The 11,524-nt window shown below is 39.7% G+C and overlaps 1 protein-coding gene across 1 annotated transcript; it reads left to right on the top strand.

The window, feature by feature from the left end:
* The first annotated feature begins 2,928 nt into the window (after positions 1-2,928).
* Positions 2,929-11,514, top strand: lipia (lipase, member Ia). The gene is made up of 11 exons (XM_010899887.4): positions 2,929-3,015; positions 3,993-4,056; positions 4,342-4,712; positions 4,828-4,936; positions 5,411-5,512; positions 5,794-5,883; positions 6,047-6,214; positions 6,361-6,444; positions 7,440-7,548; positions 7,649-7,822; positions 10,660-11,514. Exons 2-11 carry the CDS (start codon positions 4,002-4,004, stop codon positions 10,742-10,744), a joined length of 1,347 nt encoding a protein of 448 aa, XP_010898189.1. The 5' UTR covers positions 2,929-3,015; positions 3,993-4,001; the 3' UTR covers positions 10,745-11,514.
* Positions 11,515-11,524: the final 10 nt, after the last annotated feature.

Genomic DNA, 11,524 nt, shown 5'->3' with positions numbered 1-11,524 from the left:
AGTATTTAATGTTAAAAATGAACTAATGTTAACTTAGAAATCCCCCGTCGTATTATCAGAATTATCAGAAAGTCACATGACTTTCAAGAAGTGATATTTACTGCTTCTTTGGAACAGCATGGCCTGAGGGGAAGTATGTTATTATTTAGTTTTCTGGTATTTGACAGAGGGGTACAAGTTTAAAGTTATAGTGTTATATTTCAAGATAATAGTTTTTTTTTTATCTGTCATCAGTGCTGAACATGTGGTCTGTTGGGGAAGTTTCTGAAGCCTGATGCATTCTTACTGATTAAAGGACTTGAGTCCCATTGTATAGATAGGTAGAGGAATGTGGGGGATCTGGTATTTGCATAGGGGGCATCAATTGTCTGTCCAGATGCTGTAAGAACTCTTAGAATTGAAGAAGTTGCTTATGGCAGGAAGGATAAGGTGGGGGGACAGCCCGCCCTTTGGGGTAAACAGATGGCAGCATCTTAACACACCCCTTTTTCTATGTAATAAATACTGTTGAAATTATGTTTTGAGTAAGAGACTTCTCAGACGATTATTTGTGTAAGCGGTTGACGCGTCTCTCATATTTGCATAATAGTTAATAAAACTGTTAGAATGTGCCTCTCTGAACTTTGTCTCTGTGTCCCTTACTCCGAGTGTCGATACATGGAATTACCATCACAGGTCTCATTTGGTTCATCACATGGCTAAAAATTACTAGTTGAGGCCTACATCATCAATGGCCAGATGAGGCCTACATAATCAACCCTAACTTTTTAATGGTAACAATTAACATTGACATAAATACACATAATCACCAAAATTTAAAACATGCGTAAGTTACATAGCAGTAAATGTGCACTTAATGCTACCACATTATTTATGCACTGCCAGTTATGTAATTAGGAGAAATAGATTCCAAACAGTGTTGGGGAATGTTACTTAGCTGTTACTTTAAGATCAGTCCTATATTTCTATATTCTATATTCTTATGTTGGTCACATATGCCCAGAAGGTACACATTTGATGGGTAATAGTATAATTAAATAGTCAGGTATTGTCTAGTCATTTTTACTCAGCAGCATATAACATTATCAGTATTCATCATACAGCAAGTGACTAGTCCTATTATCTCAAGTAATCATATATCATAAGGAGACACACCAACCTCTCCCACCTGGAAAAAGGCAACACAAACGTGAGGATGCTATTTGTGGACTACAGCTCTGCATTCAACACCATTGTTCCCACCAAGCTTGTTCCTAAGCTCAGGAACCTGGGACTTAACACCTCCCTCTGCAATTGGATCCTGGACTTCCTGACGGGCAGACGCCAGGTGGTGAGAAACGACAACCTCTCCACTGCACTGACCCTGAGCACTGGAGCCCCACAGGGCTGCGTACTCAGTCCCCTCCTGTACTCCCTGTTCACACATGACTGTGTGGCCACACCCAGCTCCAACATCATCCTCAAATTCACTGATGACACTACCATCCTGGGTCTCATCTCCAACAACGATGAGACCACTTACAGAGAGGAGATAATGAAACCTAGCTACATGGTGCCAGGACAACAACCTCTCTCTCAATGTCAGCAAGGAAGGTACATCAGGATGCGGCACTAACTTCTACAGGTGCACCACTGAAAGCATCCTCTCAGGCTGCATTACTACCTGATACAGCAGCTGTTCTGCTGGGGACCACAAGTCCCTCCGGAGGGTGGTGAAGTCTGTGGAGCGTGTCATCGGCTGCCATCTCCCCTCCGTGCAAGGCATCCACGATGGTCTGTTCACACTGCTGCTTCCCAGGCTATGGTCTGTTAACGCTGCTTCCCAGGCTATGGTCTGTTCACGTTGCTGTTTCCCAGGCTATGGTCTGTTCACGCTGCTGCTTCCCAGGCTATGGTCTGTTCACGCTGCTGCTTCCCAGGCTATGGTCTGTTCACGCTGCTGCTTCCCAGGCTATGGTCTGTTCACGCTGCTGCTTCCCAGGCTATGGTCTGTTCACACTGCTGCTTCCCAGGCTATGGTCTGTTCACGCTGCTGCTGTCAGGACACGCACTTCCAGAAACTGTTTTTTCCCTCAGGCCATAAGGCTCCTCAACCAGCAACACTGATCCATGATCATACTGATCACACATTAATATTCCAGATGCTTTGATGTTCTTTCAGGTAATTTTAATGGGCATTAGAATATTCCTTTGCATGTACCATTCATAAGCATATTACACTCATATGTATCTGCGATATTCAATTACTTCTACCATACTGTTCATACTCCCATTCCTACTTTTTCAAAAATGTATGCTAGTTTACATTGTTATGTATATGGTATTATTGCCATACTTGCCATATCTATAATATTCAGTACTACTACCAATATTGCTGCTAGTTTACAGTAATATTTTTAACTGCTGTTATGTACAGTGTTATGTATATTATTGCTTTATTTTTTGCACTAATTTAGCTGTATATATTTTTTTCTTCTTAATTCTCACTATGTAGGTGTAGTGTAGTGTGCTATGCCACCAGTCATAAGCTTATTACACTCATATGAATCTATAATATTCTTTAATATTCAAGAATTCTACTAAATTACATTGTTATGTATATTACTACCAATAATGCCATTTCAAAAATGTTCAATAATACCCAAAAGCAATAGGGATGCAGTGTGCAGTGGATGACTGGAAGGGAGCAGGTTTATTTGTCTTTCCAGGGTTTGGCATTGTGTTTTGCCGTTTGTTTCTGTGAAAGTGAAAAATCTATTTTCTGTGAAAGTTTTATCTCAGTGAACCTTATGTATATGTACATTTTATATGTATTTATTTTCTCCTGCACAATATAATATACAAATGTGTCACCTCACCTAAGATATCCTGGGCCAGGGAGGTGTGGTCAAGTAGAGAGTGGCAGTTTCACTCTCTTTGACTTCCTGTTGAGAACCACAGTTCAGCAGACATGAAGAGTACACTGGACATCTGACACAGAGCCCGGAGAAATAGTGCTCCAAAGATAACAACGAGGTAAGATTTTCATGTTGTTTCAGTACCTCTGCTTCTCGCTCCCACTCTATACACGTATCACTGAATGAAGGTTTACCTCCTGTATTCTTGTAAAACAGAAGCATTTTGACAAGCAACAGCATGTAAAGAATGGAGAGTGACATTCTTTGAGTGTTTCTTTTTAAATAGTAGAGTATGGAGAATTATAGTTTGGGTTTTTTCAGCCTGTGCAATATTGATCATGACCTTCTCTCAGTATTTTTATGTGTGAGCATTTCCATAGTGTTAAACACACCCACAATAATTCATGCCGACTGTCACAGATTGTCAACAAGTGAACAGTGAATTTTCTGTAGTAGGTTAAGTCACTATCTGAAAACCAGTTTTTCCTGATTGGCTCTTTCCCTCCCACATATATTTTTAGATGGATTCTTTACGTATTCACAGTTTATTTATGCATACATCTTTTTACAAAAGCTAGATGAAAACAAAGGCTGGATCACAATCTCATTTACACAAAATGTGAAACTGTAGAAGGCTGTGTGTGAGTTGAATTCCAAAGAATGCTGTGACGGTAGGCGTACATCTGTTCTGCTAGACCTAGTTGGGAAAGTATCTGTTCTGATTCATATGCACACATCTGGAATACTTTACAGTAGTGAGTGCATACATTTTCATACTTGACCCTTGTGGAAATCTAGATAGGACCAATTACGGAAAAGTAATTGAAAAGAAAATGCTTTCGCTACTGTAAGTCACCGTGGATAAGAGTTCCAGCCCCATGTAACGAGATAATGCTCCATTGTTCAGTGGTATAAAACATTGTGACCTTCCAGCTCAGTACACTGGTCTCAGACCAGAACCTTCATGTTAATGTTCAATCCACTAGTGTTGCTTCAAAGAGATTTACCCTGCTTTATAACATGTATAACTATTAACCCGTGATAGTCAACAAGAGTAAACTGCGTAAGAATAGTCTTATTATTTTCTCATTGCAGGTCTGAAGGATGTCATTTTGCTGGCTCCTTGCACTGCTGCTGGGTTCGGTTGAGTTATACAGAGGTAGGGTGACATTATGCACACACACATTTACAATTTAATTGAACCCAACATAGGCTAAGGACATTAAATAACACTCCCCCAGCTATTGGCAGATATTGTGGAAATTTTTAAACATTGTAAAAATAGGTTGTTTACAAAGTGCAGTTTTCAGGGTGTTTTTTATAATGAGGTCACTTACCAAAATTACTGCTTCTGTCACTTCCAGTATATTTGTTCAGACTGTTTCTCTTTGACTCATTTTCCTTTCGTCTTTCCCTTTGACTTTCCCTTTGACTCTGTTTCCAGCCCGTGAATGTGATGTTTTTACTGATCTGAACCTCCATCACTCGATCATTGGGACCGATCTGTATGTGAAGCTGTTGCTGTATACCAGAGCTAGTGTCACCTGTGGCCAGGAGCTTTCCCACCACAACCTATCAGCCCATCCCCAGTTCAACATCACCAAGCCCACCACTTTTATCATCCATGGCTACCGTCCCACAGGCTCTCCACCAAACTGGATCAAAAACCTCACACAGGAGCTACTGGTCCGCAGAGACATGAATGTTCTGGTGGTGGACTGGAATCGTGGAGCGACCACTATCTATTACCCAAAAGCTGTGTCTAACACCCGCGATGTAGCTGACAACTTGACTGCTTTAATTGAAAACATGGAGGTCAGAGGTCATTAATATCTCACAAACCTATTTAGGGCCATACTTACAGTCAAACTCATTTAGTCTGTGAGGAGAGTGGGTGTAATATTGCTTTTGCCTGTTTTGTCTGTTTCAGAGGAATGGTGGCTCTCTCAGTTCCATTCATATGATTGGGATCAGTCTTGGAGCTCACATTTCGGGCTTTGTTGGAGCCAAATTCAGTGGCAAAATTGGAAGGATCACAGGTTAGAATTGACAGAATTTTAACAGCATACAGTCGCTGCTTTTTTGTAGTTCTAAGCCTAGTCTAGGCGTTCCAACAGTGCCCAGAGATCTGTCAGAGGACAGCAAAAATGGTCTCAGCACCATCTGGGGTTGATGTTTGGTTGTTTAATAGGTCTGATGCAGTCTAGTCACTCCTTGTGGTAAATTGGATGGTTGCAAGCTGAATTGTGGTTGTTGGCAAATAATTTGTTATTATTGGAAACAAAACGTTAAACATAATATTCAGATATCAGTTATACATATTTCTAAAGGTAAAAAAACTGTATCTGACTCACATGACAGATACAGCAGCTTTTAAACAACCAAAGTTTGGTCCCCGTAATTGTTTTAAGTTTGTGCAATGGAATGAACGATATTATGATACTATAATTATCACTCCTGCAAGCTGAGATGTTTATCTTATTAAAGTAATGATGTGATGTTAACCTGATTAGCTTTAGACCCTGCTGGGCCTATGTTCACTGGGAAATCCTCGGAAGAACGCCTGGACCCAACAGATGCACAGTTTGTGGATGCCATACATACAGACATAGACGGTATGTATGCAGGATTTACTGAATACCCAGTTAATCATGATTCCCTGAATACCCAGGGAATCATGATTCACAGAATACCCAGGAAATTGTGATTTACTGAACACCCAGGGGGAATCGTGATTCACTGAATACAGAGGGAATTTTTATTCACTGATTTCCCCCCGGGAATTGTGATTCACTGAATACCCATGGAATCATGATTTACTGAATACCAAGTGATTCATGATTTATTTTGCTTCCTGTTATATGTGTAGTTTCATATGTTCATTGCGTTTTACCAGCATGGGGATTCAGGAAGCCTGTGGGCCACATTGATTTCTATCCTAATGGTGGAGCTGACCAGCCTGGCTGCCCAAAGACCATCCTTGGCGGTAAGTCTCTGTACTAAGACAGATGCAGCAGACGGGTCAATCAGAGAGCTGATTCAACAATTCCATTTGGACAAAATGCACGACAAATGAAAGTGTTTTACTTCGATTATTTCTTTGTATCTGAACAGACCGGCGATGTCCTTTACTCTTTGTACACTTTCAGGGTCTCAGTATTTTAAATGTGAACACCAGAGAGCAGTGTATCTGTATCTGGACTCTATGAAACGGACTTGTACCAGCCGAGCCTTTCCCTGCTCCTCCTACAACGACTTTCTAGGTGGACGCTGCTTGGACTGTAATACATATGGGCCTATCGGATGCCCTGTCTTTGGTGGGCTTTTTAACTTCTATAAGATACATGAGTTATATATGTCATCTCAAAAAGCACACAGTTTTTCCATATGAAATAGCATGTCTCTGTAGAAGGCAGTGTCCTGTCACATAGACATTACATTGTTGTTTCATTTGTTTTCTCAGGTTATGAAATCATTCAGTGGAAGAAATATCTGGTTCCTGAAACCATGGCTTACTTCACCACTAACAAAAAGTCTCCATTCTGCAGTAAGTGGATTATCAACAGTTTACACAAATATACGGGAATACTTGAGAAGAACATGGTTTTAATTCTTAAAACTACTTACACTTTTTTTGTTCTGTATTCTAACGTTTGGTTTTGAAATGATACATTGACTATGGGATTAAATTGTAGGTCAGCTGTATTTTGGATGAACCATTTAGTAATGACATCATGTTTTGTACATGTGTATTTATTCCCTTCATTATAGGGAACCAGATTAATTTGGACAACTTAACATTATGTATGGTAAAGTAAAGATGTTTAGTCTGCGATCCGCAGATGCAGGTATTTCCTCTGGTAAAGCTCTGCCAGGCAGGAACTGCAGCCATGTTTAATTTTTGCTTGTTCCTGGATCTTTTTGTCTTCAGCATGTGAAAAGCATGCAGAACTAGATTCAGATCTGGTGACTGAATTGACCCATCAAGAGTGTTCCACTTTTTGTCCCTGAAAAACCTATTGGTAGTTACAGCCATATGTATCGGGTCGTTGTTTGGCTTCATGATAAAGCATTGGCCAAAGAGTTTAGGTTATATCTGTGCAGACCATGTTTCTGCACACTTGAGAGTGAATCTGCTGTGGCCCACCGTATTAACGTCATCAATGAAGACAAGTGAGCCAGTCTCAACCATAACACCTCCTTCCCAATGTTTCATAGATGAGGTGGTGTCACATTGGATCATTTGCAGTTCCTTCCCTTTTCCACACTTTCCTCTTTTCATCACTCTAGTTAAACACAGGTTAATCCTTATCTCATCTCTCCATAAGTATTGATTCCACTACCCCACACACTCTTCCAGGTACTTATCAAACTGTAACCTGGTCCTTCTGTTCTTGCAGCTTACTAGAGAGGGTGTACATTCTGCTGCAGTACTCATCTGAGTGTGATAATCTTTCACTAAACTGTGTCTCCCTCCTGGCCAGGGTTCCTGATCTGTTGGATTGTTGTTATTTTTTCACAAGTGCTGTTTCTCTCTCTTAGAGACCAACTACAAGTTGGACATTGTGATATGGAACCATGATACTCTTCGAGGCTACATAACCATCAGCCTACACAATGGTAGTGAGGTGACAAATGCAACAACAAACCAGTGAGAATCGATTTTGACATCAATCTTTACATGACACATACTGAAATAATTTATGGATACACAATCCAGAAAACCTAAATCTATTAAAATTCTTTTTCAGCAAAGCTAATACATTTCAGAAGTACAAAGAGAACAGTTTACTGGTCCAGTTTGATAAAGACCTTCAGAATGTCCAGAAGATCTCCATAAAATTCTCCAAGGGAAATACGTTGCACTTTAAGTACAAACTTCGAGTGCTTCGCCTCCGTCTCACACACCTGGAGCGCAAAGACAGGTTAGTGTTTGGTCACATCGTCTTTCATTAAGTTTGTCTCTCACGTCACCTACACACCATTTGTACCGATGAAAATGAGATTCCAATCTTTAGTGGGAAGACCCTGGATACAGATTAAAAATACTTTTATATTTTAAAGGTTCAAAGAAACAAAAAATGCATAAAGGAGGCTAGGCTACACATCATAACAATCTAGCCTTCTTTGTAACATCATTGAGTATATTCAGTGTGTCATCCTGGGATTTGCAGCTTTGAGAGTAACAGTTGTTATCTGGTAACAACTGACCACTTTTTAGTCAGAACATACCGTAAACAGCCCTTTTTAGTCAGAGCGTACCGTAAACAGCCCTTTTTAGTCAGAATGTACCGTAAACAGCCCTTTTTAGTCAGAGCGTACCGTAAACAGCCCTTTTTAGTCAGAATGTACCGTAAACAGCCCTTTTTAGTCAGAGCGTACCGTAAACAGCCCTTTTTAGTCAGAGTGTACCGTAAACAGCCATTTTTAGTCAGAATGTACCGTAAACAGAATGTACCGTAAACAGCCCTTTTTAGTCAGAATGTACCGTAAACAGCCCTTTTTAGTCAGAGCGTACCATAAACAGCCCTTTTTAGTCATAATGTACCATAAACAGCCCTTTTTAGTCAGAGTGTACCGTAAACAGCCCTTTTTAGTCAGAACGTAAACAGCCCTTTTTAGTCAGAATGTACCGTAAACAGCCCTTTTTAGTCAGAATGTACTGTAAACAGCCCTTTTTAGTCAGAGCGTACCGTAAACAGCCCTTTTTAGTCAGAATGTACCATAAACAGCCCTTTTTAGTCAGAGCGTACCGTAAACAACCCTTTTTAGTCAGAGTGTACCGTAAACTGCCCTTTTTAGTCAGAACGTAAACAGCCCTTTTTAGTCAGAATGTACCGTAAACAGCCCTTTTTAGTCAGAGCGTACCGTAAACAGCCCTTTTTAGTCAGAGCGTACCATAAACAGCCCTTTTTAGTCAGAATGTACCATAAACAGCCCTTTTTAGTCAGAGCGTACCGTAAACAGCCCTTTTTAGTCAGAGCGTACCGTAAACAGCCCTGGCATAGAATTAGTTGAATCGGTTGGACAGGTATTTATTTTATGTAGTTGGGCAAAATAAAGGAATGTGTCCATAGTCTCCTACAGGCTCACATTTTTAAAGGTGTTTTGTAAAGACATGGAGCCTAATTGAACTGTTAACAGTGATCACATTTTAACACGGTACCTCAAATAAATAACTTTAACAGTTTGAAGTAGGTGAAGTTAATCCACACAATTCAAGGGTTGATCGAAACAATGCCATGTGTCTGCCCCAATTGGCTGAATCTCACTGGAGTGAACGTCTGAGCTAGCTAAACAGCACCCTCCTCTGGACATACACGCTCCTTAAATGCTATTATAGTTTTTTCAATACTTTTTCTGACTGCTGGGATCATAGGAAGACAGATGAAGAGGAGATGGTGGTAAAAGGTAGAGATAGGAAATAAACTATGGTTCATTTGGCGGTAAGTCAAATATGTGCTTGGTGCAGGAATGTTAGCATTGGACTGCGGCTCCAAACACTCTTTCTAAACTAGCCAATATATTTGATGCTGTCTGACAAAAAAGAGAAGTCATTCAAGAAATATATTAAACATACTAAGACAGAATGGTGCTGTTTCCCAAAAGTTACATCCAGATTAGTGACCAGGAAGCAATTGTTTTCTCTGGTTTTGCCTGGTACATTGCATGAGCCATCCATCCATGTACAACAGGGGTGTCCAAACAGTTCCACGGAGGGACGAGTGTCTGTGGGTTTTTGGTTCTTCCTATAAATTGGTTCCCAGTTCACACCTAAACAACCAGGTGAGGGTAGAAACTAACCAATTATTGACCTAATTAGTCAAACATGTACAAGGTGAGGGTGAAAACCAGCAGACACACAGCCCTCCGTGGAACTGTTTGGACAAGATGTACATGATCACATGAAGACAGGTAATGACTTGCTCACCATCTGATCCTGCATTCTCTGCTGCATACAGAAATAATCTTCTGACAATATTGACACAGTAAAAATGCCAGTGTAAAACAGAGCATTACTTTTTTTGTTTACCATTTTATTTAGTGTTCTTTGTGCTTTTTGGCACAGAAAAGAGCAGAGGGACGGATTTATAACCATACTGCCACAATTCATTAGAGGCAGCAGCTTAGACTGTTAGACAAACCTAGACCTTCATTATAAAAATATATTTTAGATGCACGTTTATTCATGTTATATTCTACATTAGCACCTTCAATTTTAAGACTGTAATAATATAGTCCATCAAGCAATGTTGTTCTTTATTGTAAAGAAATTTCATTTGACATTTATGCAACAATTATTTTGGCCTTTTGGCTACCGCTGTCATTTCAACAAACACACCCAAATAGTATGCGCATAATTATGTCAAATCAGACCTTTTTTTTATCTATAAGATTTAGACCTGTGGTCTATGGAGTGCCACACAGTTTGAACTAAGCACCATTCCACTCAGTAAGACATATTCATGAGGTATATGTTGCAGACCAGTTGTCATTCCTCCACTGACCTGGGTTTGAGAGAGTCTAGTTTATGTGTTAACCATAAACCTAAGAATGGTTAAATTGTGGAGTCATTGTTCTTGCGACCACTGGACACTAATCAGCCATTGAAAAGTGCTATCTTTACTCCCTTTCATGTGGGACTTCTAAACAAATGTCGGTCATGGTTTCAGTGTGACATTTTTAATGAAATTCTCACACTTACCTTACTTCTTTTTGACCCTTTCACTAAATCTACAATGTCCCTCTGTCACACATACAGTCCTTTGTGTCGCTATGACATCCTCCTGGAGGACAACAAGGAGGTGACATTCAGACCCATACCCTGTGAGGAGTCCAACTTCTGAGATTAGCAGATATGTACGGTCAGCAGCCATGGGATGACTGTCTGCTTAAATGGAGGATGACTGTGACAGCCATGGGATGACTGTTTAAATGGTGTGAAGGATGACCTTGGGACCTACACAAAACAACTCGTGCGTATAAGTCCTTGCCTTGAGTAGCTTAAGCTTTATGAATATTTTGGGGATAATTCCTACTCTTTAAAATTGTAATAAGACTCTGACATGACAAAATGATGCCCTATTTGTATAACAGTTGATCGAAAAGGATTTTTACCCTGTTCAGATTTTACCCTGTTTGCATTGGAAAGATTTTACCCTGTTTGCATTTCATTTTTTTAAGAGCACAGCTTGACGTTACCAGGCTAATTTAATTATAGTAGACTAAAGCCTTTTCAGCTGGATCAGCCAATCATGTTTGTGTACAAAAAATATTTAAATTAGTTTCCTAACACCCACACTAACAAACTGACATGATGAAATTGGGATAAAAATATACTTACGTATAACTCTATTCACATTCATTCAACAAAGTGATGATTTGAAAAATAGAATAAAAATAACTGCATGGGGACTAGTCCTAGCAAGAGTTCTGAGCATTGTAAGTAAATATTCATGTTTTTTTACAAAATATTTTATTAAGAGAATCTATGGCCTAAGACTGTCTTGTTGTATGTGTACTGTTTTGTGTGAACTGTATGTGGCAGAACCATACATCTTGATGTAAATGGAATGTGTTATTATGTAAATAAATATGAAAATTTTTGTAAATATACTTTAAACCAC

Source organism: Esox lucius, chromosome 7 (genome assembly GCF_011004845.1).
Source record: "Esox lucius isolate fEsoLuc1 chromosome 7, fEsoLuc1.pri, whole genome shotgun sequence".
Classification (NCBI taxonomy): Eukaryota; Metazoa; Chordata; class Actinopteri; order Esociformes; family Esocidae; genus Esox; species Esox lucius.
Note: the sequence above shows the minus strand (reverse complement) of the source record. Positions and strands in the feature narration are given on the sequence as shown.